This window comes from Maylandia zebra, linkage group LG2 (assembly GCF_041146795.1).
Source record: "Maylandia zebra isolate NMK-2024a linkage group LG2, Mzebra_GT3a, whole genome shotgun sequence".
Taxonomy (NCBI): Eukaryota; Metazoa; Chordata; class Actinopteri; order Cichliformes; family Cichlidae; genus Maylandia; species Maylandia zebra.
In genome coordinates, this window is record NC_135168.1 from 35,395,477 (window position 1) to 35,419,863 (window position 24,387).

Consider the following 24,387-nt stretch of genomic DNA (forward strand, 5'->3'; position numbering starts at 1 on the left):
TTGTAACTGTAAAAAAAAAAAAAAAGAAAAGAAAGAAAAGAAAATGCAGTATTGAAAGAAAACATTTAAACTGATGTACATTCAATGAAAATGTTATGGTGCTAAATATGAGTCTACCTTAAGGACAACTACCATCAGAAGGACCATCTGCATGCTTAAGCTGTTGCATCGGTATTTTTCAGTATATTACACTTATAAATTGTTTCCTCAGCTCTCAAGTGACCAAGAAAGGGACATGGCAAAAGGTCAAAAGTTGACACAGAAATTTGTAATCTGAATTAATACAAATATATTAATATACAGACAAAGCTTGCCACAGCTGCCAGCAAATTATTTAAAACAAGCCGTCTAATGCAGTTCACAACACACCCTGTTAAAGAAAGGGTGTACCTCATTTACCTGACAGCAAAGATAATCAAAAAGCTTGGAATTCACCAGCAAAAGATCACCCCATCAATGAAATGTAGCCTGAAGGGCTTTTACTGACAGACCAGTGTTTTATGGAGGCTGTAAATACAGAAAAACCTTTGGGACTCTAAAGCTTTCCCCGTTACATTGTGTGGAGTGCAATTTGTTTTAATTATCCATTGAGATTACAAATAGACAAATTTAAAATAAAATAAATAAAATCAAAAACCCTGTCACTCTCCCACCCCAATATTTTTGGTAAAAACAGTTTATAATAATCACAACCTCTGGGTACAATATCAAACACAATCTTTGTTTGTGCTTTAAATATGTCCAAACAAAATCCTCATGTAAAATGTCAATCAATATCCTCATTAGCGTTGTGAACTTGTTATTAACACACACACACACACACACACACACACACACACACACACACAATAAGGGTACCAGGTAAGGCGGGTACATGGCACAAGATACAAACCTAAAAAGTATTTAAAATGAGAGGCACGCACAGTGTAAGAATAAAATTCATTTTAGATGCCCAAGGCAAGAAAACAGCAAGACTTAAGAAAAGAGTGAGGCACTAAGAAAAGAGGGCACAAGCAGGAAGACTGAAACCGCAAAAGAAAGTGAAACAGAACTCAGCAAGGAGAAGGCAGAGTGTGGGAAGAGAACTACACCAAAAACCACAAGCAAGGAGGACAAGTTGGGTTCCACTACATTGGCCAGGTATGTCTTTTTTGCCTAAGGTGAAAATGATAATATATCCTATCCGGTTGAAGAAATTTAAATGTCAGTAGCTGTGTATGTCAAAACAAGCAAGTGTCACTCTCCAATGTGAAATGAAACCCTGACAGATGCCGAGAACAAGGGATGCATTATTAATAAAAAGTGGCAGAAACAGTTGCACTCGACACGTGCCATGCCAAACTGTCATGACAATATGGAATAATTGAGGTCACACTATGTGGCAGTGCTGGGGCGACATTCCCCCCACCCACCTTTCCACTTCACTGGCTGAATAGACAAGCTCTAGTCTTATTAAATGATCATCATTAGCATTGCCCTTACATTTTCTACTCTGGGAACACGAAAAAAGAAAGACACTTGGACATATCCAAGTGATTCATCCGCATAATGTGCTTGATACATTTAGACATCTGTAGCTAGTGCATCCCAACTTTTCTATTCACTTAGTTCCATTGAATGAATGAATGAATGAATGAATGAATGAATGAATATCTATCTATCTCAAAGCTCAAATTTATAAAAGTCAATACAACTTGTATAAAGTGTCTGCTGTATACAAGATAAACAAATATTAAATGGTGTTCAAATCAGCTCATAATTTCAACTGCTCCTCGAATAACTCTCATGGTTGAACAAACAAATGAAACAAGCAATAAATCACCTGCTGTGAATGTGTATAAAAAGGCAGTTTGAAAAGCTCAAAAACAGACCTAAACAGAACATTAAAAAAAAAAAAAAAAATGCTTATCAAAACAACTTTAATATAAACCAAGCTGGCTTTGAAACAAAATGTAACACAAAAAAAAACAAAAACCTGATTTCTAGACAACATACCAATTGTCATTATCTATCCAGCCCTTTTCCATATAAAAATGATCAAGAGATTTTTAAGAGGGTATTCAAAGGACTTTTTTTTTTTTTTTTAATTATCGCTTTAATATATTGTTGCAGCATGCCGCAGCCAGATCATTTGTATATTACTACTGGGGGTTGTACAACTTGTAATATGCCTAATTAAACAAACCTACACAAAACTTAATGAAAAAGATTAACAAAAGCATTTTTGTTTCATGGCCTAAGGGATGAGGAACACACTAGCACATAAATGCAAGCTCCAGAATTTGATTCTTGGCCACTGCTGTTAGCACATTTTAAGCTCAAAGCAACTCAAGTCGTACAACATAAAGTATAGTACAACAACCCTACACTGAACAATTAATTATACTCCAAGTTAAATCCTTTCAACAAAACCTAAGATTCAATGCTTGAGTTTTACTATACGATACTAGGAAATCTTTGAGTCAGGAGGAGTGCAGGAAAAATGGAGAAGGGGGGTAAACAAGTTGTAGCTAGAGGGTATGAAGAAACATAAGGGATGGGAATGAATGAGTTAGGAGTCTTTCCAACACCATGAGCTGTGAGTGTAAACCCATATGCTGTAATGGCTACATACCGTTTATTGACTTTCACTGCTTCATCTGCATTCAAAATGATCTACAGTTAAAAATCAAGGACATCATGTAGCAAGGTTGTGCCAAGCATAGGCCTACACTGGTTTAGGCAAGAAAAAGACTGCCTCCCTGAAAGACATCACATATATTATTATCTCTCTGTCTTGGAATAATTTGACACATCCTCAAACAAGTGTGGTTTGTTTAGATGCTTAAGATTCATAACAAACATCTACCACAGCTTTAAAGGCACCATTCTTAGAGGCTAAACTACGCCATTAAAGCACACTGTGGACAATGACACATTATGCTTCTCATCTGTTGTTTTCATTTGGCCAAATGAGTGGTCATACACCTATCATGTCCACTTATCATCAGAGTGGTATTTCGCTGTAAATCTAACATCTCAAGTCATACAGGGTAACATGGCTGGCATGGATGAGTCCAGTGAAGTGGAAAAGTCATTTTGAAGCAAATCAGAGATGCTTCATGAGTGTCTTGAACCTTAAAATAAACTGAACATGTTGTGGATGGACAACGAGTGCAAACCATGACTGCAATTCTTGAGGCTAGAATAAGAGAAAATGACATTCAAACTTAGTTGACCCACAACTGCTAATTTTGTCAATGTCCAATGAAAACAAATTTTGAGGCAAACCTGATCTGCAATCAAATAATTTTATAAGCATTCACTGGTATGGTGCTTTTATGCTCTGAGCGCCCCGTGCCGAGTTGGACATCACATCATCTGGGGGCACGCCATAACATTTGTGACACCCTAGCCGGTCATGCAGTTTTGTAATCTGATGCTTTGCGCTAGGGCTGCACGATTAATCGTTAGAAAAATCGCGATCTCGATTCATACTTATGTGCGATCTCATTTCCAAAAGACAACGACGAAAAAAGAAAGAAAGAAAGAAAAAAAAAAAAAAAGACGACTGTACCGCATTTTGATCCGGGACGTACTCTGCATGAAAACAAGCGCTCACTCTTCCTGCTCAACAAATGACAAAGGCGGAGCCTTATACCACGTGATACAGAAGCTGTGCCGTGTGATGCTAAAATTAGCAGGGAAAAAACAACTGAGAACATGTCAGGGATGACGAGAAAGTGACAGGAGAAAATCCGTTCCGGTCAACCACCCAAACATCAATAACGGGAACCTTATACAGCGCTTCCCTATACACGTCGAACTCCCGCAGGCACAAAGAAATTACGGAGGCTATTTTTCTATTGTAGCATTACCTGCTCTATACACGCAGTGTTGAGCAAAGGTGGAGACAGAATTTCAAGCAGTACAACATTTTGCGGCAACAACAAAACGTGAGACATTTGTTGTTTTTATGTTTATTTATTGTTTTTATGTTCAGTCTCAACTGTTACGAAGTTGATGTGCAGTTAATAAGTGCAATAAATATTTATACTGGAAAAGAAAATCGTGAGAGAATCGTGATCTCAATTCCAAGCCAAAAAAAAAAAAAAAAAAAAAAAAAAAAAAAAAAAAAAAAAAAAAAATCGTGATTCTCATTTTATGCAAAATCGTGCAGCCCTACTTTGCGCCGTGGCCACCACAGCTGGGTCGAACAGTGTACCCTCGTGTCGGTTTTTACCGCCACTTTAATGATATGCCAGTGCAGCAGCTCAGAGATATCTCTCTCTCTATCTATATTTGTTTGTTGTTTTTTTGTTTTGTTTTTGGGACAAAACAAAATCCAACAAATGGGAGCAGATTTGCATCTACATACAAAACATGTCACATTAATCCAGTGATAAGACATCAGCACTTGTGGAAAAATTTTCCTTTTGAAGGATAAAAATCAACAGTTTTTGCCATTAAGTCATCTTTTTTTTTTTTTTTTTTTTAATATTAGATACTTCCCCAAAGGCAAGTGAACTCTAAAAAAGGTTGTGCTCTTGGTCTTTATATGTCCACTGAATCCTTAAAATTCTAAACAGATTTCACAGGCATGGCATGCAGGGCCAAGGCCAGGAATAAATATATTACTTTTTGTTACAGACAGAATAGTAATTTTAGCATTTAATAAATCAGCAGGCTCAGTTCTGACATCCAGCAATGGTGGGTGAAGTAACTGCTGGTAATGGCTGAAAAATCAACTTCTCAATTTTGAGGCAAGCAACTAAAGCAGCTACCAATGAGAGCACAGGATACAGTAGATTGACATGACAAGGTAGTAAATATATTAGGGGGTCACCAAGGCAACTTGGAGCTTGGAATGTCCACTAATGACCAACCATCAGTGACCAAGAAATGACCATCAAACAAATAGTTTCCTGTGTGGACTGGGCTTAATTGTCTCTAGCTTGGTCATTATGCTCTGCAATATTTAGTATTGTAATTTTTCTCATCTTTTCTATATGTGTATAGACTTTCCTAAGTCTTTTCTTTCCGCTGAATTTCAGAAACAAACTAGTACTTCAGTTTAAAAAGTTGTTCACAACAAGAAATATTGAGTAAGACCACATTTCGCAATTTAGTTTATATATTGAGTACTATGGGCAGCACGGTGGCATGGTGGTTAGCACTGTTGATATTGAGTACTATACTTTATGACATTAAGCAAGGTCAAGGATTTGCTATGTAATCACTTACATAATCGAATTAATTGTCACTGACAGTTATGTGTTGGTATTGGTGTGCCTGCAAGTGGAACAGATTATGTAAAGACTCGCATATTACACTCACATAAAGTCAAATGTTAAGAGTTTAACTCAATCCATGCCAGAATGAATTGTGTTTGTAGTCCGTTGCACAACCTTTGACCTTAGAAAATTGTTCTGCCTACAATAAAGAAGATGGGACGAGATAACATGACAAGAAAACAAAACTGAAAAGAGACTTACATTGCCCATATACTCAGACAGAAGGTCCTGGAGAGCCTGGCGCACAGAATTGCATTCGGCCACAATGCGCTCCCTGCGGTCATCACGTGTGCATGAAGAGTCAGCCATGAGGGCAGCACCACTGATGATGCTCTCAAGGCGCTCCTCCAGGGAAGGGCGGAAGCGCTCCTCGCTGAACGCCAGGGGGTCCACAATGATTTGTTTCTGTAAAGAAAGGGTCAGAGGGAAAATTACACAGGGAGCAAAAAAAAAATGCACAATCATGGTACACTGATCTCTCCTTCACAAAGCCCAGAGTAACAAGAAAGGAAATGACTGAACTGACTGACTCTGAGGTGAGGTGGAAAACCAGAAGGGAGGAAAGTGCCATGTTGTCTTTTTTTTTTTCGTCTCTGTACACCCTGAACAACAACAACTTCCTTTTTTAGCGCCTTTCAAAGGCAGTGTTACAAAGTGCTTTCCACATGGCAAAGAATAAAACAGATGTGTCCAACCAGTAAAGCTCATGGAATGTGTGTAGTGATTAAATCCCTCTATCTACACCAATTTACGCCAGTATTCCCCACAACGCCAAATTCTATCCCGACTTTATGGCTTGAATAACGGCCACAAAAGTGTTTTTGCAGAACATTATGAGCCAATAATATTTTTATGTTAAGCTCTTATATCTGGCTGAAGCCTGTTGAGTGATTTTTGATTTACACCTGACACAAGTTCACCTTAGTGGTCCCTGTTAAGGTGTTTACAGTTCAAAAAAAGGAAACTGGTCAAACATTTAAAGTACTAAACCTTGGGGTAAAGAAGGATGCAGTCTCCAATTGAACAAATACAAACCAGCGAGTATATACAAAGCTGCATATACTCGCTGAGCAAAATTCAAATCTCTTCATCACGACCCACTCTATAAGACGCTGAAATAAATTAATGTAAACTGAAAACCGTAGTTTCCAGCAGTAATACAATAAGAGGCCTGGTGTGACTGAGGCTTTTTATAGAGCTTGCCTGGAACTGTTGTTATCTGAGTGTATCCAGAAATTGTAATGAGACTGGCAATTCTAAGATTTTTGGCAACGGGCAGTTATTTGTAAAATGGTCTGTAGTCCATGAAAGCATGGCTAAGTTTTTGGGGGTTTTTTTCTTCACTGACAGTCCACCCTCCTGCATTGTCTCTCAAACTCAAAGATGGTTTATTTTTGTTGTGGTGGAAGGGCAGCAGTATCAAAGGTAACGTTAAAGCCACTAAAGGCAAAACCCTGTATTAAACTTCAGAAATTGTAAAACAAATCTTCAGGGTTAATTGATTATCCGGGACAAAGTGAAAGTAACTTTTGCTGTCAATTTAAATACACTGCTTCAAGTTAAGCAGGTAATAATGATAAAGTCTAATATACATTCTCTTTCTCTCTCCCCAAAGCAACATGTCCTGGTTTAAAATGGTCCTACCACAAATGGTGAAGAAAATAAATTCTCAGAAAAGGCCACACTTCACATAGTTAACACACTCTGCTAAAAAGCCATTAGGCTCCCACACAGAAAAATAAAATGGCTTATATATAAAAAAATAAACACAAAATTAATTTAGGGATAAAGAATTTAAGAAAATAAGGCCCTGGCAAGGAAAATGGTTTAAATGGTGTAATTTAAGGCATTTAAAACAGGCTGAGCCTCCACTGTACAGTTTGACCCTGGGGCGGATATACCTTTTGCAGGTTCTTCATGGGAAAACCAAGTTACAAAATGTAACCCAAATGTTGTTTCTAGTGTAATAAAAACAGTAACAGTAGAGTTTGTGATTGAGAACCCCATTAATTTATTAGCTAAAGAATTGAATACAGTAGCAGATGAACCTGAACACATGGTGACGACTTAAACCTTAGTAAGCTTGAGAACTGCTGCAAGGTGCCTTGTTTTGAGTATTTTCTCTCCTTTCAAGTTCAAACCATGCAGCAACCATTTGTGCATTACTGAAGGGAGCATAGTCATCCTGGAAGAAATCACTTTCATCATAGTTTAAATGCTCCTCCAGTTAATTTTGTTTAGGCACTGCTCGTTTTTCTTAATTTAAGCTTGATTATGTTCAAGTAAGGTTTCAAGTTTTGGTTTTTTTTTTTTTTTTTTTTTTAAATCAAACAGCAGTTGAAAAACAGTTTCCAGCTGTTTTAGGCATGTGCCCTGCTTGCCCAAAAATATCTCAGAAAAGGGTGTGGCAAAGAAAGTTCCTTGACAAAGAAGAAGGAAAACAAAAACTGCTGTGATATGTGCCTATAGACCAATTTCCACAGGCTGTATTTTTTTGCCGTCTCAGTATATATTTTCTATACAAGTCCAATGAACGTCAGCACTTACAAAGTCCTTAGTGCAAAAAGGCCGTCAGCATAGGGATTTCTTTTTCCCCTCCTCACTGTGCTCACAGCGTTCTTTGTTATAAATAGTTCAATTTTTGAAACACTGCTGCCCTCAACAATGTCACTTGCCTCTCAACCAAAGTCAAGAAGGTTTACAATATTAACACTGTAAATATTGATGAAGGACTGAACTCAAGAAGTAACCAAAAACAGGACACCATCGATACTTCCAGCGCAAAAAAGACAAACAAAAAATATATATATATTTTTTTTTAATTAAATCAGATATTCTTCAGGGGTCTCCATACTTTTCCATGCAACTGTACAACTTTCTTTTCTTTCAAGTATTAGTTGGGTAGTATTTATCGCTCATCTCAGTCTAAGAGGTGCTCCAGCAACCCACACTTTTTTCCATATATCTGTAGGACAAGGGAGCCAACTTAAACGTTTCACTTCACACGGGTAAATCTGCTGAGAAAGGCTGCTGGTGGTGACTGCGGAGGGTTAAGGTATCAATACAACGTTTGTGACAGTCTAAGACAGCCAACTTACTCGGGGAGAAATGAACTCTGCAATACTGCTGCAGATGCCCTATTGCTGAAAAATATTCAACAATTCAGCTGTTACAATCGTGGTTTATTAGGCAGCCCGCCCTCTATCACTGCCACCTCCAGCCCCCCTCCGTTATGTCTCATCTGACCTCCTCTGCTTGCGTGTCATATCACCATGGCAACAGGCACACGAGAGAGACATGGAGGAGGAAAAAAAAGAGAGGGAGAGAGATGGCGGGGGTTGACTCATTTGCTAATTTTGCCTTGCACTTGAAAGTGGGCACCACAACTAGGTATTCTGGAAAAGGCCTGCATTCCAGTTTATTTAGAGTGTGTGTAATTACCTGTAAAATAATCACTGATGCAACAGATACAAGGGCTTTTTTTTGTCACCTGATCAATATTGATTAATCACTCAGAAATGATGCCGTTAGGCAGAAAAGCTTTCATACTAATGATCTTTTTATTCTAGAGTGAAAAAAAATATTTTAAACACAAAAAAAAGGGCTTGACGCAAGCCAACTATGATATCATCAAACTCTTTTCTTTCAGCCATCAGCCTACCCTTGCCCTAAAAATACACATTTGTTCAATGCACAAACAGCATTGTGTTATATTCCCAAGTGGGACTACTTTGAGAAGTAATGCTTAGTTGATGAAGGACACTCAAAGAAGACGGTCTTACATAACACATGTACTACCTTAAGTATAGTTTTAGTCAAGCGTTTTGTTTTTTTCTCCTATTCTAGCGGGTACTGAATCAAACGGAGAGCATCTTGCCTTTTGGCTTATTGAGTCCACCACCTCCAAAAAAGAAAAGCAACAAATCCTTTAAACATTGGAATTCTCAGGCACCCTAACCGTGACAAAATTTGAAAGCCTTTAATGGTTTTGTCCAGGGGTCATCTAATACATCAAGACACTAGCAGCAATATAGAAATCAGGGAATAGAATGCCGCTGAATTTTGGCGGCCTACAGTCATGGCAGGCGAAATAAGCATTAACAACCAAGTGAGTAGATCCTGAGTTATTTCTCTCAACTTTCAGGTGAGTATTTCAAACAACTACCCTTCAACAGGAGTGAAGGGTAGTGCTGACATATGAGGGTGAAGTAAATACATTAGAGGGTTACCTAGTAGCGTTAGCAACTGCCTGTGACCAATTCGCTAGTTATAGGACCCAAAACAAGATAAATAAACAGCAAAAAGACTAAAAACTGTAACAAAACCACTTAAGGGCCTTCCGAAACCAATTCTTCACTAAAATACAAAATGTATCACATCACACATAAGATTGCACACACGCACAAAAAGCTAAATAAATAAAAACCTGATTATTAGCCTGCAGAGTGTGGTTGACATTAGCAGGCGCCTTCTTTTCCCCACACGTTAGTGTAGGTTCACATTTCTCCACTAACAACCACACCAGATTACACCCTACATAGAGCCATTCATTTTCTATATCAAAGTTCTGAAACATGCTGGTTCACATGTCTGTCTTTCAGGTTTCTCGTTTACATCTCCCCTGAGAGAAAGTGCACAAGGGGGGCACTGCAGCCTGGTGCATGGCATAAGATCTCAGAAACAACAATTAACTGGTGTTATACATTAAAAGTAAAATAAATCAAAAAAAGGTTGTTTAACCAAAGATGTCCATCTTTGTTGGTACAAATCTTTTAACTGTCAAATTGACTACTAATTTCAGAGAGATACAAATAAGTATCTCCCAGCTCTAGATGAAATAAATAGGTGCTTTGGCCATTACCAAATAATTTTTAGAAAACAAATTTTGTTTAGCAAATTCAGTTAACTCGAGTTTCATTTACTGAGGAAAAAGCACTGCTTTCTTTTACTAATGGCAACACAGACTCATTACCTTTGCATGCAGATCTTGCTTACGCGCAGTCACCCTTCCCACGGGTCACATTCTAGGCCGGGAATAACTGTGCAAGCAACTCCCAAACCTCCCATGTCAACCAGCAGAAATACCATGGTCTGCAATAACTATGAGTAATTAAACAATGCATCATACAGCCACTGGCTAATAAAACATGAGCATGCGAATTGCATCAATCACACGAATACACAGTGTCTCAGTATGAGCAACACATCAAGACACTGCTACTTGCGAAATGACTTAATAACCAATACAAGATGAATAATTCATTGAGCAAAAGAGGACACAACAGAAACCTGTACTTCTGTGGAGCTTAATTTGTCTCGTGGATTTGTTGAATGTCTTTGGACTTTATCTTAACATGAAAAATCTCTTGTAAACAATAAGTTACTTTGCAAGTGTGACAGAATAAGTGGCAATGGAAGAGAAATCAGGTTAATCTTCTCTGCATTTATCACCCCAGGCTGCATTAAGTTGATTAGCTTTGTGTTTTCCAGCTGTTATCCTGATGTTGTTTCCTATAAATATTATGAGTACATTATCACACGTTTTATATACCTTTCGAGTTCATTTTTCTTAAGCAATACATTTTGTAAAACCTGACCCATCACACATCCTCATCACAGGTTAAAAAAAAAAAAAAAAAAAAAAAACACTTTTCCATTTTATGCGACAATAATGTGAAGCTCTAAGACTCATGTTACTTTAGTCATTTTTAAAAGCATATGGCAGTTATACTTTTACTTTCGTGGTTAAATTTGACTGATGCTGTGTCACTACCTCTGCACTGTAATGTTGCTGTTGGCAACTTGTTTCAATAAATACGCACTTCAGATTAGGCAGTGCGTCATCAGTGACAGTAGCTCATTGGAAAAGGACAGAAGATGACCTTTATTTTCTTTGCTCTACATGTTGATGCCTGCAAACTGCAATAACTGATTTATTTTATTTATTTTATTATTTATGTCATATATCGTCAGAAATGTAGCACATTTCCATTGAATGTTGTGATACAGCTTTGAGGCTATATCTCCACCCCCTCTCCGCCCCCCCTCCTTATGATGCGTTCATAAAGACGGACTAATCTATGTCCTTCAAAGAATGGAGTAGTAGTGAGTCAAGCATGTGCCTTAAAGCCATGTCCCAAGTTTGTCCATGTACCTCACTAACTTTGGGGGGTTTTCGTCATTTCATGAGTCAGTTTGGTTAGCTCTATATACTAGCATTCTGACCCAAGTCTAATGTTTCGTCCTAGTCAGGCCTTTGTTGTTAGACTTAGGAAAAATGTCATTTTAAATGTCATGCTTTTCTAGATTAAGCAGATACCTGGAAGTGTGACAAGTCAGGTTGTGACTTGTAAGCCACTCATTTGACTTACATCAAAATTGTTGAGGGCATCGGCAAGCTCTCCACCCCCTCCTGACTGACTGAGTGCTGAATCTCCGGTGGGAGTGGCCTGGGCAGCATTGGAGATGCCGGACACTGCAGACTGCAGCTGCTTGTAGATCAGGTCACGGTTGGCCTTGTATGCTGCCACGTCAGGATGCTGCAGGCAGGCACGGGATGCTGTGTACAGCAATGGGATGTTCCTCTGTAGCACCCCACGGGCAGCAGCCATTTGGTCCTTGTGCTGAACGTCCTTTAGTTCCTAGAATTAAGAAGAATTAAAAAATTTTTTAAAAAAAAAGATCAGAAAAAAATGATAAAAATGTTCAACTTTGAGGAGGAACAGCTATGGGAGGTAGTGTGGTAATATACTTTATATTCAAAATGGACTTGTCATGCCCTTACAAAGACACCAAGTGTAGCAGTTTATTGTAGATGACCCAGATTTTTTTCCGTCCCTTGCAGAAAATACAGTCATAATCAGGTCAATATAAAGTGCCTTTGCGATTTAATACATCACTATTCAGACCATAGCATTGTACTCTAGTTACAGATTCACAGGAGGAGGAGAGGAGATAGCGATCACTACCCCATTGTAGATTTATTATACATTTACAACGAAAAAAAAAAAAACAACAACTAGCTTACATACACCAACTACTTCAGCTCCAACTGGACTACTCCCAAGGCTTTTATTTCTACTACTCGTTTGCAATTAAGCCCTATTACTTCCTGATTTCACTTTTGTTAAACATTTCCATCCACACCCAAATGTTGTAGTTAAAAAAGTAATTTTCTCTCAAAACTATTATCAGTTAGATGACTCGATGGCCAAGAAGGAGAACATACTACTGATCACCAATTCCCAAAGCAGTGAGTCCACTATTCAAATTCCAGCACGCTGGGACATTGGCAAAAGGTCACAACCCACTTCCTCTCCTCCATCTCCATCAGCAAAGTCACATAAATGTCCAAAAGCAAGTTTCAACACATTACACCATTAAATAAAAAAAAAATAAAAAAATGTTATAGTATGATGTGCTAAGTAGCTTAAGATAATAAATGTCGGAGGGCAATTGACATTTTGGTCTGTTTGACCTTCATTTTCAATTGCAAACAAGGTTTCACTTTTATATTATATTCACAGCCCTATGACAGCTGGAATAGACTCTAGTGACTCTGAACTGAGTAATGCTGGGCAGACACTGTGCGATTTTTGGCCCATTTTGAGCCGATTTTTGAGTCGTTCGACCGTTTTGGCGATCGGCCCGATTTTGGCCTTCATCGTGCGTCATGCATCGTGTAGTATACGTGGGGTAACGAGAAGCGATTGACACCTCACAACCAGCTCCCGATCATCAATCGCTTGGTCGTGAGGGTGTCACCGCAGTTTCTCACACTGCGCACGCGCAAACACAAATGTCAGCGAAAAAGACGGCGCAGCACGGCAGTGCAGCGTGTGATCTGGAAACAAGCGATGGAGGTACAACTTGTAGAACTATGGCAAGCTCATCCGAGCCTTTTCGATGTGGCCTCACAAAATTATCACGACCACAACAACCGTGAAAATAGTTGGATCTACACTGCTGCTCAATCACAGCTGCCTGATCAATGTTTTTCATTAGCAATTTAACAAAGTTGATGATGGTGGTGTGCGTGTCTGTGTGAGTGAAAGACAGAGGGAGAACGAGCGACAGAATTTCTGTTATAACCTTCATTTTATGGAGGCACAGTGTGAGCACTCGGGTCGCATCAGAGCATCGGGTCGTATAGTGTGAGACCCTGCATCGTGACCTATGAACTTCTAACCCCTGCGAGTCAATCGTACAGTTTGAGCAGGAGCTCAATCGCGCGACTGGAAAAAAAAAAAAAGGGAAAAAAAAAATAAAATAAAAAATCAGTGTCTGCCCAGCTTTAGTGGAATAAAATTGATGGATGAATGATTTGGGAGTGTACAATATTTGTGTAGATTTTAGCATCATTTTATTGATGCTAAAATCTAAAGTTTTGATTTTGGAGACAAGCTAGTAACTGATTTATATATTAAAAAAAAAAAAAAAAAAAAAAAAAAAAAAAAAAAAAGCCCATTATAATCATATATAGCTATATAGCCCAGCTATAATCATTTTAAAAACACAAATCACTCCGATACTTGTATACTAATTAGAAGGCTGAATTTAATGTAAATTTTGGGACATGTTTCTTTCTCACTCAAGACTTTTATAGTCACTTGTCACTGTGCTGTTTGGAGCACGTTTTTGGTTACAAGTACTGAAGTCACTCAAAAAATTTCCAACCGTGTTCAAGCTATAATACAGATTCTGTAACTCTGCTCCTGTCTATCACTTTTTTCAATTACCTGCTGTCTCTTGGCAGCCATGGCATTCAGCTTGTCCACTTCTGGTTTCAAGGCCTTGTATTGGATTCCCAAATCCTGTTCTGTACCTGCGTTGCGCACTTTGGCCAGACTGTCCTCCACCTGAGCCACACAGATAGAAAGAGTTGCTGCAATACTGAAGACAGTAATTGAAACACAAGCAGTACTTGACTGAATTAGCAGTTTGCACAACATTAAGTGTTAACTTAGATTAGTAATGTCTATGCTTGCTTTTAAAATTCAAGTATGAGTTAGGATTGATCAATTAAGACATCAAGCTGTTCCCAAAAGTTTGAGAGAATGCAAGATTTCAATTTGCACTTGAATGAAGAGGTTGAGGCAATTACTGACAAATAGAAATATTAAATCAAACTGATTCTACCAACTCTGCATTCACTTCATTGTTAGTGACACTTTAATTAGAATTATCAATGTATGTTATGCATGAGAATTCAACATCTCACCAGTTTAAGTTGCACGAGAAGTTTGTAGACATCAGACATGTCTGCCAGCACCAACAAGTGCGTAACTGCTGACAGGAGGGCCCTGGCTGCACGAACCATATTGCCTCTCTTCATAGATGAACAGGGGTCTTCTGCAAATTCTCCAGAGGCCTGACGCATTGACTCACCTTCAGGTAGAGAAACAAAGCACAAAAAAAAAAAAAAAAAAAAAAATCAGCTCCATATCCAAGATTTAAACAGAAACCTTACATGAGAAACCTGTTCAAAACATTTTTACAAGCATTTGTCCAAAAGCAACCATTTTAAACCATTATGACCTTTTCTTTCTGAACCCCCAGGCATCTGTGACTGGGAAAGAGTTTTCACATCTTTCACAGTAACAAAAAGAAAAATAAACAAAAGAAAACATGCTACTGAGCTGTTAACATTGATATCACATTTATTATGGGAAAAATAGTGAGTATTATTTGGGACAATATTTTATTTATTTATATTTGTGCTTAAAATGTAGATACTTTTAAATATAATTCTATTGAGAATTGTAAAGTTTTTAAAAAAAAATATTTTTTTAAAAATGAAATGGACAACAGCAGCTCATCCAGTGAGGAGTAAGGCCCTGACTAGTAATTATAAAGTCTGTCTCGCATGGGCAACTGCCAAGTCTCTACCGGCCTGTATTTACTGCAGAATGTCTGCAGGTGCAGAAGGGTGCAAAGGGAGCCACAGAAAGCAGCGGACTAGTGAGCCCCGTGAGACTTGCACAACAACCATACGGTGAATGACAGAGAGACGAAGCCAACAGCCAACTGTCATCTGCTACTGCAAGCAGACTAGGCGAGAGACCCTGAGCAATCCAGAGAAAAGACAGCTGTAGACAACTGATAATCCTTCCAAGGATTGAACTACATAAATGTCCCGAGTTCTGCTTCCTCTAAATGGATACTGTTGACCGAAGGTTCTCCTTTAGTCAGCAGATGAGCTGAACCTTTTAGGAAGGGGGGAAAAAAAGTGCACCACTGTGTTTAAAACAAGGACAGTGTAGCATCCAGTCGAACTGAGAAGGCCAGAACTGGTGGTTGTTGAATGACCTTTATTATTCCTTGCCGTGTATCAGACAACGAACCAATGTAAGAGCTAGACAAACAATTACCATATTATTCATGTAACACCATCTTAATCGCTCATTACGCTGGTCTAACGTTTTTTATTAAACTATATAATACATATTATGCATTTCAGATTGCTCAAATTAAATCATATACATTACAAACCTTGTTCCCCTGTCGACTGTAGCTAGAACCATTCGTTACCAAAATAAAAGCACAAACGTTATATTACGTGAATATGAGCTAGCTTTACATATCCGCTGTTACAGACAGCATAGCAAAAATGAAAACAGAAGAATAACCACTGTATACCAATTATTTTGTTTTCATAAAATGCCAGAAGCCCATATGACAACCAAGATGAAAATCTGATTACTTGCCCAGCTCTACCTGGCACATGCCTCATGAAGGCAGTGATTTAGAGATATGAGACACACATTCGTACACAGCAAGCCATGTATCACAAAATCTGCATAAAATGCTTTTCAGTGGGACTTCCAGTTGAGCTTTGATGGAGTAGGAAGCGAGTCTGGGAGCTCGCGCCAATTTTGATTAAATTGTTATTTATTCGCGCGTTTTGGCCATATTTCCAGTCCTGTTTTGGTTTGTGGATTGTCTTGTTGAGAAGTTTTACTCGGGCCGGCGTAAAATGGCAGCAAAAAAAAAAAAATGTTAAAACCCGCAGTACTATTCAAACACAACTGAGGCCTAGTTTGCAAACCGCGACCACACCCTCGAGTGAGCGGTCGTCTCCTGCAAAGCCCCCCCCCACATGTCAAGCTAATCCTGATATTGAGGCTCTCAAGGTCGAGTTGCTGGCTTCACTGAGGAAAGATATCGCCGACATCTTTAAAAAGGAACTTCAGGATACTCTTGGTGATGCTTTGTCTACCATTAAGTTCGACCTGCAGGCGGTGAAGACGCAGCTGGCGATCGATAAAGCTGCCAATGGAGGTACTGGTCTGTCACACACGGACCAGTACCTCCTGTTCAACTCCCATCACCCTCTGGAACACAAACTTGGAGTAATTAGGACCCTACACCACCGGACAGAACATGTTCCCTCTAAGCCTGAAGGAAAAAAAGAAGGAACACACACACACACACACACGTGTAAAGGAAGCACTTAAAACATGCGGTTATCCTAAATGGGCGTTCTAAAAGTCAGCAAAGAGGCACAGAAAAGAAGATCAGACACCAGCGAGGGAGGATAAGAAAGACAGACGCAACAACATTGTCATCCCCTATGTAGCCGGTGTATCAGGAAAAACTCAGGAGAGTTTTCTCCAAGCACGACATCCCAGTGTATTTCAGACCCAGCAACACGCTCAGACAAAAACTGGTTCACTCGAAAGACAAAACGCCAAAACACAGACTTAACAATGTGGTGTATGCTGTACAGTGCAGCGAGGAATGCCCAGACCTCTACATTGGAGAGACCAAACAGCCACTTCACAAGCACATGGCACAACACAGAAGAGCCACCTCCACAGGACAAGACTCAGCAGTCCATCTGCATCTTAAGGACAAAGGACACTCTTTCGAGGATGCCAATGTTCACATTTTGGACAGAGAGGACAGATGGTTTGAAAGAGGAGTGAAAGAAGCCATCTATGTCCACTGTGAGCGACCATCTTTGAACAGAGGCGGTGGTTTACGACACCAACTCTCTGCCATCTATAATCCAGTTTTGAGATCCCTTCCCAGATGCCTTAACGCCCACTCACATCCTGGGCCATCTGATCTCAGGAATTCGCATGATAAGGTGGGGCCAGGTTTCACCATGAACTCACCCGAAACTCTGGCTGATTTGGACCCACGCCCAGTTTCACACCTTGGCTCAGGCGATTAGAGGATCATCAGGGGGTCCTTTTGTCCCTCTGTGGGGGGATACTCCCACTAGGTTTATATCTGGGACTCTCCACCATTTGACCTTAGAACTGAAGAAGCTTCTCGGATGAGAGGTGAAACGTCTTCAAGCAACTTAAAGAAGTCCAGACGTTTTTCTTTGCAAGCTCCTTTGACTACGATGACCTGGATGACTGAGAACCTTCACAGACGTTTTTCTCTCAGGTCCACCAGTCTTATTCCAGGATTGATTTTTTTTTCCATCGACAGAACTCTTAATTCATGTGTTAATTCTTCTGACTATTCTGGTATTGTAATATCTGATCATTCTCCTCTGCTATTGGATGTTCAGCTTTCTACCCATAAACGTAGTCCTCCACTTTGGAGATTTAGCTCTCTCCTTCTGGTGGATAAAGAATTTTGTGAATTTCAAGCTCTATTGAGGAGTTCTTGTCCTTCAATCAGGATGATTCTGTTTCATATTCTCTGCTATGGGAGACTCTTAAATGCTACCTGAGAGGTCAAATTATTTCTTACTCTGTCCGTGCTAATAAAAAGATTAATGCCAGGCTTAAAGAACTTATAGCTGCAATTAGTAACCTTGATCAAAGTTATACACTGAACCCTTCTCCAGAATTACTGAAGCAGCGCCTTGATTTGCAAGCAGAATTTGATCTTATGTCAACCAAAGAGGCTGAGCACTTATTACTACGCAGTCGTGGCTCATATTACGAATATGGTTACAAGGCTAGTCGCTTGTTGGCACATCAGTTACGACGTCAGGCCTCCTCGCCTGGTTGCCCCTTGTCTCCCTTACTCTTTTTGCCATTGCCATCGAGCCTCTGTCTATTACACTGAGATCTTCTTCTGTATTCAGGGGAATCATCCGTAATGGAATTACACATAAAGTATCATTGTATGCGGATGACTTGTTATTATTATATATGACTGACCCTGCATGCTCCATCCCTGCTGTTTTAAGTATTCTGGAGAACTTCCGTTCGTTTTCAGGTTATAAATTAAATTTGGGGAAAAGTGAGTGTTTTCCTGTTAATACGGCAGCACGTCAACTTCAACAGTCCGATCTAACCTTTCGTCTCAGTCCATCTGGGTTTAAGTACTTAGGGATTAACGTGACTCGCTCTTTAGCTGGCCCTAAATCAGCAAATTTGTCTCCTCTTATATCAAGGATCACATCTGATATTCAAAGATGAGGTAATCTCCCCCTTTCTTTAATCGGTAAGATTAATGTTGTTAAAATGAACATCTTACCAAAATTTTTTATTTCAGTCAATTCCCTTATTTTTGCCAAAACATTTTTTTGTTTCACTGGACAAGATTATTTGTTCTTTCATTTGGGGAGGGTCTCTAAAACTTTGCTGCAGCGATGCAGATTTAGTGGAGGACTTGCATTACCTAATTTTTTAGCCTACTACTGGGCCGCTCAAATCCATAAACTTTGCTACTGGCTAAAATCTTCTGGTTCCTCGTGGTGTAAATTGGAGCTATCGTCACGTAAGGGCTCTTCTTTACCGGCTTTGCTCTATTCCTCTTTACCCGTAAAACCCTCTGTACACTGATAATCAGGTGGTTCTTAACACACTCAAAATCTAGTTTCAGTTTAGACATCACTTTAATTTTGTAATGCCGTCTTCCTCGGGTCCTCTAAGCGACAACCATTTGTTTCCCCCTTCACTTTTGGACTCGACATTCTCAGTGTGGTGTGACAAGGGTATAAAACAGTTCAAACATTTATATGTGGATGGTGTTTTCGATAGTTTTCCCAACTTGTCTTCTCGTTATAATCTCCCTATTACCCATTTGTTTCGCTATTTTCAAATTCGAAATTTTGTTGCCAAGTGTTTCCCAAATTTCCCGTCTTTACCTCCAGAACAGCAGTGGGAAACTACGTTATCATTTATTCCTCATCACAGAGGAACCATTTCGAAACTATGATGCTATTCTGTCTTTTAGCAACCACTCTAATGTTAAGCTTAAGTGTACATGGGAAGGAGAACTAGGAATTCGAATACATGAGGAGTCTTGGGAACAGGCTATAGCGAGGGTACGATCTTCCACCTCCTGTGCTTGTCTTGGACTCATTCAATTTAAGGTCATACACAGGGTGCATTTAAGTCTAGACTTTCTGAATTGTATCCAGAAGTGGAAAATAAATGTGATAAATGCCATGGTTCTCCTTGTCACCTTAGCCACATGTTTTTTCTGTGTCCTGAGCTACAAGGTTTCTGGACAGGGTATTTTGCTATTATGTCAACTGTTCTTGGGGTAACTCTTCATCCTTGTCCTCCGATTGCTGTATTTGGGATTCCTGTTCGCTCACTTACACTTGATTCCACACAAGAGGATATTATAGCCTTCACATGCCTATTAGCGAGACGTCTAATATTGTTGCATTGGAAGTCTGTTAAGTATCCTACTATTTCCCGGTTGCTTACCATTTCCCGGTGGCTTAAAGATGTTTTGTTTTTTAAACTTGAAAAAATTAAATATACGTTGAGAGGTTGCACAGCCAAATTTTTTCACAAGTGGCAACCCATTATGCTCTTATTTTGCTAGTCTAGAGGTGTTGCCTGTTTAAATCTACTTCTGTTACTGTTATATTCCTCTAATATGTTTGATGGTTGTATTTAAGGGGCGATCGTGGCTCAAGAGTTGGGAGTTCGCCTTGTAATCGGAAGGTTGCCGGTTCGAGCCCCAGCTTGGACAGTCTCGGTCGTTGTGTCCTTGGGCAAGACACTTCACCTGTTGCCTACTGGTGGTGGTCAGAGGGCCTGGTGGCGCCAGTGTCCGGCAGCCTCGCCTCTGTCAGTGCGCCCCAGGGTGGCTGTGGCTACAATGTAGCTTACCATCACCAGTGTGTGAATGTGTGTGTGAATGGGTGGATGACTGGATATGTAAAGCGCTTTGGGGTCCTTAGGGACTAGAAAAGCGCTATATAAATACAGGCCATTTGTGTTGATCTGTGTGGGACTGGGGGGGGGGGGGGCGTTGTTTTTTTTCATATATATTACGTTTATTTACTTAGGTTGATTGTATTTCGGTAACTGCAAGTACTGTTTTCTTTTTTCAATAAAAATATTTTTTTTAAAAAAATGCTTTTCAGTGCAATGAATCACTTTTTTGTGGTTCATTAAAAGACAAAAAAAGAAGAGTAAAAAACAATCATTAATAGTAGTAGTTGCCTACAGGGAGTGACCAATGACTGAACACATTTTGTTTTTGAAATCTTCATCTGAGATATAGGCATTTGTCAGCGTTTCTGGTTATACATGGATACACACACACACACACACACACACACACACACACACACGCACACAAAAAAAAAGGGAGGTCAAAACCACAACAAAAGGCTCGGTGTCTGCTCTGTCCAGCACCATGCTTTGTTCTACATTGGATGGGTCTGCACAGTTGACTGGGCACATAAATAAATTCTGTAGTCATGAACAAAGCAGGAAATCAGTAGTTTACTTCAGTGGAGACACATTTAACCTCAAACTCTGAAAAAGATCGTAAAACCACCATCGTTGCCCCAGAAATGCGCAGCCACAAAAAGAAAAGAGAGAAGAAAAAAAAAAAAAAAAAAAAAAGAAAACCTGTTGTGTCTACCTTTCTAGCATGTGGTGCAGCTTTATAGAAACTGGAGAGGAGATATGACAAGCAGAATGAATAATTTTCTTTGGCCAGTGTGATGTGGAATAAAGATGAATGAAAATTAATTTAGCTGTTAATGTTTACCTTCAGTTATTAGGATCTTGCCAAACACTTCACATATCTCAACCTGATTATTTAGATAGCAGATCTATTTTTTATTTTTATTTTTTTTTGGGGGGGGGCAGTGAAATATAGAAGTGCTAACACAGAAGCCATTTTCCTAGCTTGCCTGATGCATTCTGGAACTAACTGACTAGTTCTGAACAGTATCTATACTGTGGTGTACGTTATTGCATGGAAGCTTTCAAATTATTTACACAAAATGTAAATAAAGGCCATTATTACACTGTCACACATTTTACTATACAAGTGATTGTTTAACAAAAAAAACAATTCTAGGACAAAATCCTGCTTGAATTAAACCTAATGAATAAACCAAGAAAAATTTTTTTTTAAAAGGCGTCTTCCCCCAAACTGTCAAAATTTCATGTTAAATTTCCATTTTGACAGAAACATAAAGGCAGTTAAAATGACTAATTTTACTCACCGTCTTCTAAAATTTCACTGTTCAAAGAAATTAACAAACAAATAAGCAGAAATGGACAGATTTAACACTTTGGGATCCAACGTGTCCCTTCTAGCTTGTAAAGGAAGATAGAACGTTGGAAGCAAAGCAGCTTGGCTGCTGTGTTCACACTAGATCCACGCTGCCAAAATACTGCTTTGTGGTTTGTTCAGAGAACCAGTTTTAAAAAGTTTATATAAACACTACAACGTCAAACAGACAAGCAAATAGACTTCCTCCCAGAAATGATACATTTTTTACTGTATGTGGCAAATGTAGAAAGCTTCAGTCATTCAAAGGCGCGTGTATCTCAACGGACAACACTGCTGTGACCATCTGTGAGCCAGAAGTGGCTGTGGCTTTAGCAGCACCACATCAGCAGCAACTGTCATATCATCAACTGGCTTCAAAACAAATCTACAGTTACAATAACTCAGTCTCCAATATACCACCAACAGTCCAAAAGATTCATTAAATAATCCCTGCAGATCTAAAATAGAGCAATACTACAAATACCTAAGAAAAGTGAGTCATAAATAGGGATGGGTACCGGTATCCGGTTCTGACATAAACGGTAGTAACCAGACTGAAAAGCAGCGCACATTTCGGTGCTTTATTTCGGTGCTTTTTTTTTTTTCCTCCCTGAGATGTCATACACTTTGGATTCTAGCCAATCATTTTACGTTTCCGAGGATAGTAGGCAGGTCCAGGTACATACGTTCTTTTAGAGCAGAGCTACAGATTAAAAATGCCCAAGGCCAAGCAGTCAAAAGTCTGGCTGTACTTCACAGCAAAATTTGCAAACTCAGCAGCCTGCAACAAGTGCTTTAAAGTGATACTGTGCAAAGGAGGTAAAACCTCAAATCCGATGAAACACCTGGCGACGCATAGCGTTTTTTTTAAAAGCCGAAAAATGCGCCGTATTTGATAGCTTGCTGCGAGACCTCACACCGAGCGCATCTACTGCGGGTGGGTTGCCTGTTATCGAACCCGGAGTTAGCAACATCCCCCAAAAACACGAAGAGGAGAGTCCTGGCCCCTAGCCCTGCCAGTGTAGCAGAAAAGATGACGGATGATGATGGCAGCAGCAGCCGTTCTTCTCTGTGTGAGTAGAAAGGCTGTCCGTGTGTAATTTACGTTGAGTAGGCTAACCACGTTATTACATTAATGCATGTAAGGTGAACTAGCAAACACCGTTGTAGTTACATGCAGCTGTCTTCTTGTTTGATGGCAGATGCTCCCTTCGCCCTGGCCAAAAAGGCTAAAATGACCAAAGAAAAAGTGGAAAACAGTTAAACATGAGAGGTTTTTGGACAAAGTTTGTGTTTTTTCCCCATTGATTAAGCACTGCTTCCAGCCAAGAGTGATATCATATATGCCCCATAGCTGCAGAAAAGGTTAACATTTTTTTCTTTTTACAAAAAAATAAAAAATAAAACCACACAAACCCAGCTGAACATGAGGTTTTTGGATCAATTTTGTGTTCTCCATTCTTTAAGCACCGGTTTGAGCACCGTTTAAGCACCGGCACCGTTTCAAAAGTACCAGTTTGGCACCAGTATCGGATAAAACCTAAACGATACCCATCCCTAGTTATAAAGAAATTATTGAAACCTCAGATTAACACAAAGATGTTAATGTTTCCTGGGACATTTACTGAGACACTACTTGTTACCAATAATAACTTTTTAATTAAATTTAACAAAATCAACCATTTCTCTTGTAACTTTACAGTAATGAAGGTATTTTTAAAATGCACATTTGGAGTTTTTCTTCCTACTTCAGTGAAGCATTGTTTACTTAACTAAAAGTTGCACCACTAAAGGCATAACACACCACTCGCGCAGATTCTGCCCATTTTAGTCTGACAGAGCGAAAGCAGTTTGTGCAAATGATCGACAACACAAACCTCAAACACAGTCTGCTACACCCTTAGGATGTTACTCCCCCCTGAACAAAATCAATAAGGCCATTTTCAGGGGACAGATAGTGATCAGTGCTCCTTTAATAAACTTCCATCTGTTTAATGCTCACCTGCGGCCCACCAAGTGCATGATGAAATGATTAAAATGTATATCACACAGTAAGGCTCCAAAACAGCAGGACAACAAAGACACAGAGGGAAGGGCAACAGAGATGGAACAAGGACAAGAGCAGACAGAAAGGACTGAGTAAACAAAAAGTCTTTAAAAGGGAAAAGAGGGCATAATTGCTGCAACAACCACTTGAACATGCAATATATACAGAGTTTTTATTTATTATTATGTCAGTGATTTCTTTGTGTTTCCTTTTAAACAGCTGGTAATCCACAGCTGGGTAGAAAATGCTTTCTGAATCCAGGGTGGTTTTACCCTACTCAATGGCTATATTATCAGTCTAGGCACGCTCCACTGAGCAGCATGGCATAGCTGACAGCCAGGCCTAGGCACCAGCTAACAGTCACTGAATTCCAGCCCAGTGACAGCTTACCATAACTACAGTAACATTCCTGGGCACTGAGCACAGCACAGGCTATCTAGCAACATGTCTTCTACCTCCCAAATACTCAGAGCTGAGCTTGAGCAGGGGACATCTAACTCACTGGGCATCAAGGGGAAGGGGGGCAGAGGAAAAAAAAAGAAGAAAAAAAAAAAAGAAAAAAGGACAGAGCTACAAAGATGTCACTTCAGAAGGTGATAACAGCCACCCTCCAGTCATAGC

General features: G+C 39.4%; 1 protein-coding gene across 1 annotated transcript in view; it reads right to left on the bottom strand.

The window, feature by feature from the left end:
- The window catches only part of ctnna1 (catenin (cadherin-associated protein), alpha 1), a 78,383-nt gene that overhangs the window by 49,826 nt on the left and 4,170 nt on the right, over window positions 1-24,387 (bottom strand). The window contains exons 4-7 of the mRNA XM_004541077.5: window positions 14,494-14,660; window positions 14,012-14,131; window positions 11,645-11,914; window positions 5,475-5,678 (exon numbers count right to left, since the gene is read on the bottom strand). Of these exons, the coding sequence (XP_004541134.1) occupies window positions 5,475-5,678; window positions 11,645-11,914; window positions 14,012-14,131; window positions 14,494-14,660 (761 nt within the window). The remainder of the gene's footprint in view (window positions 1-5,474; window positions 5,679-11,644; window positions 11,915-14,011; window positions 14,132-14,493; window positions 14,661-24,387) is intronic.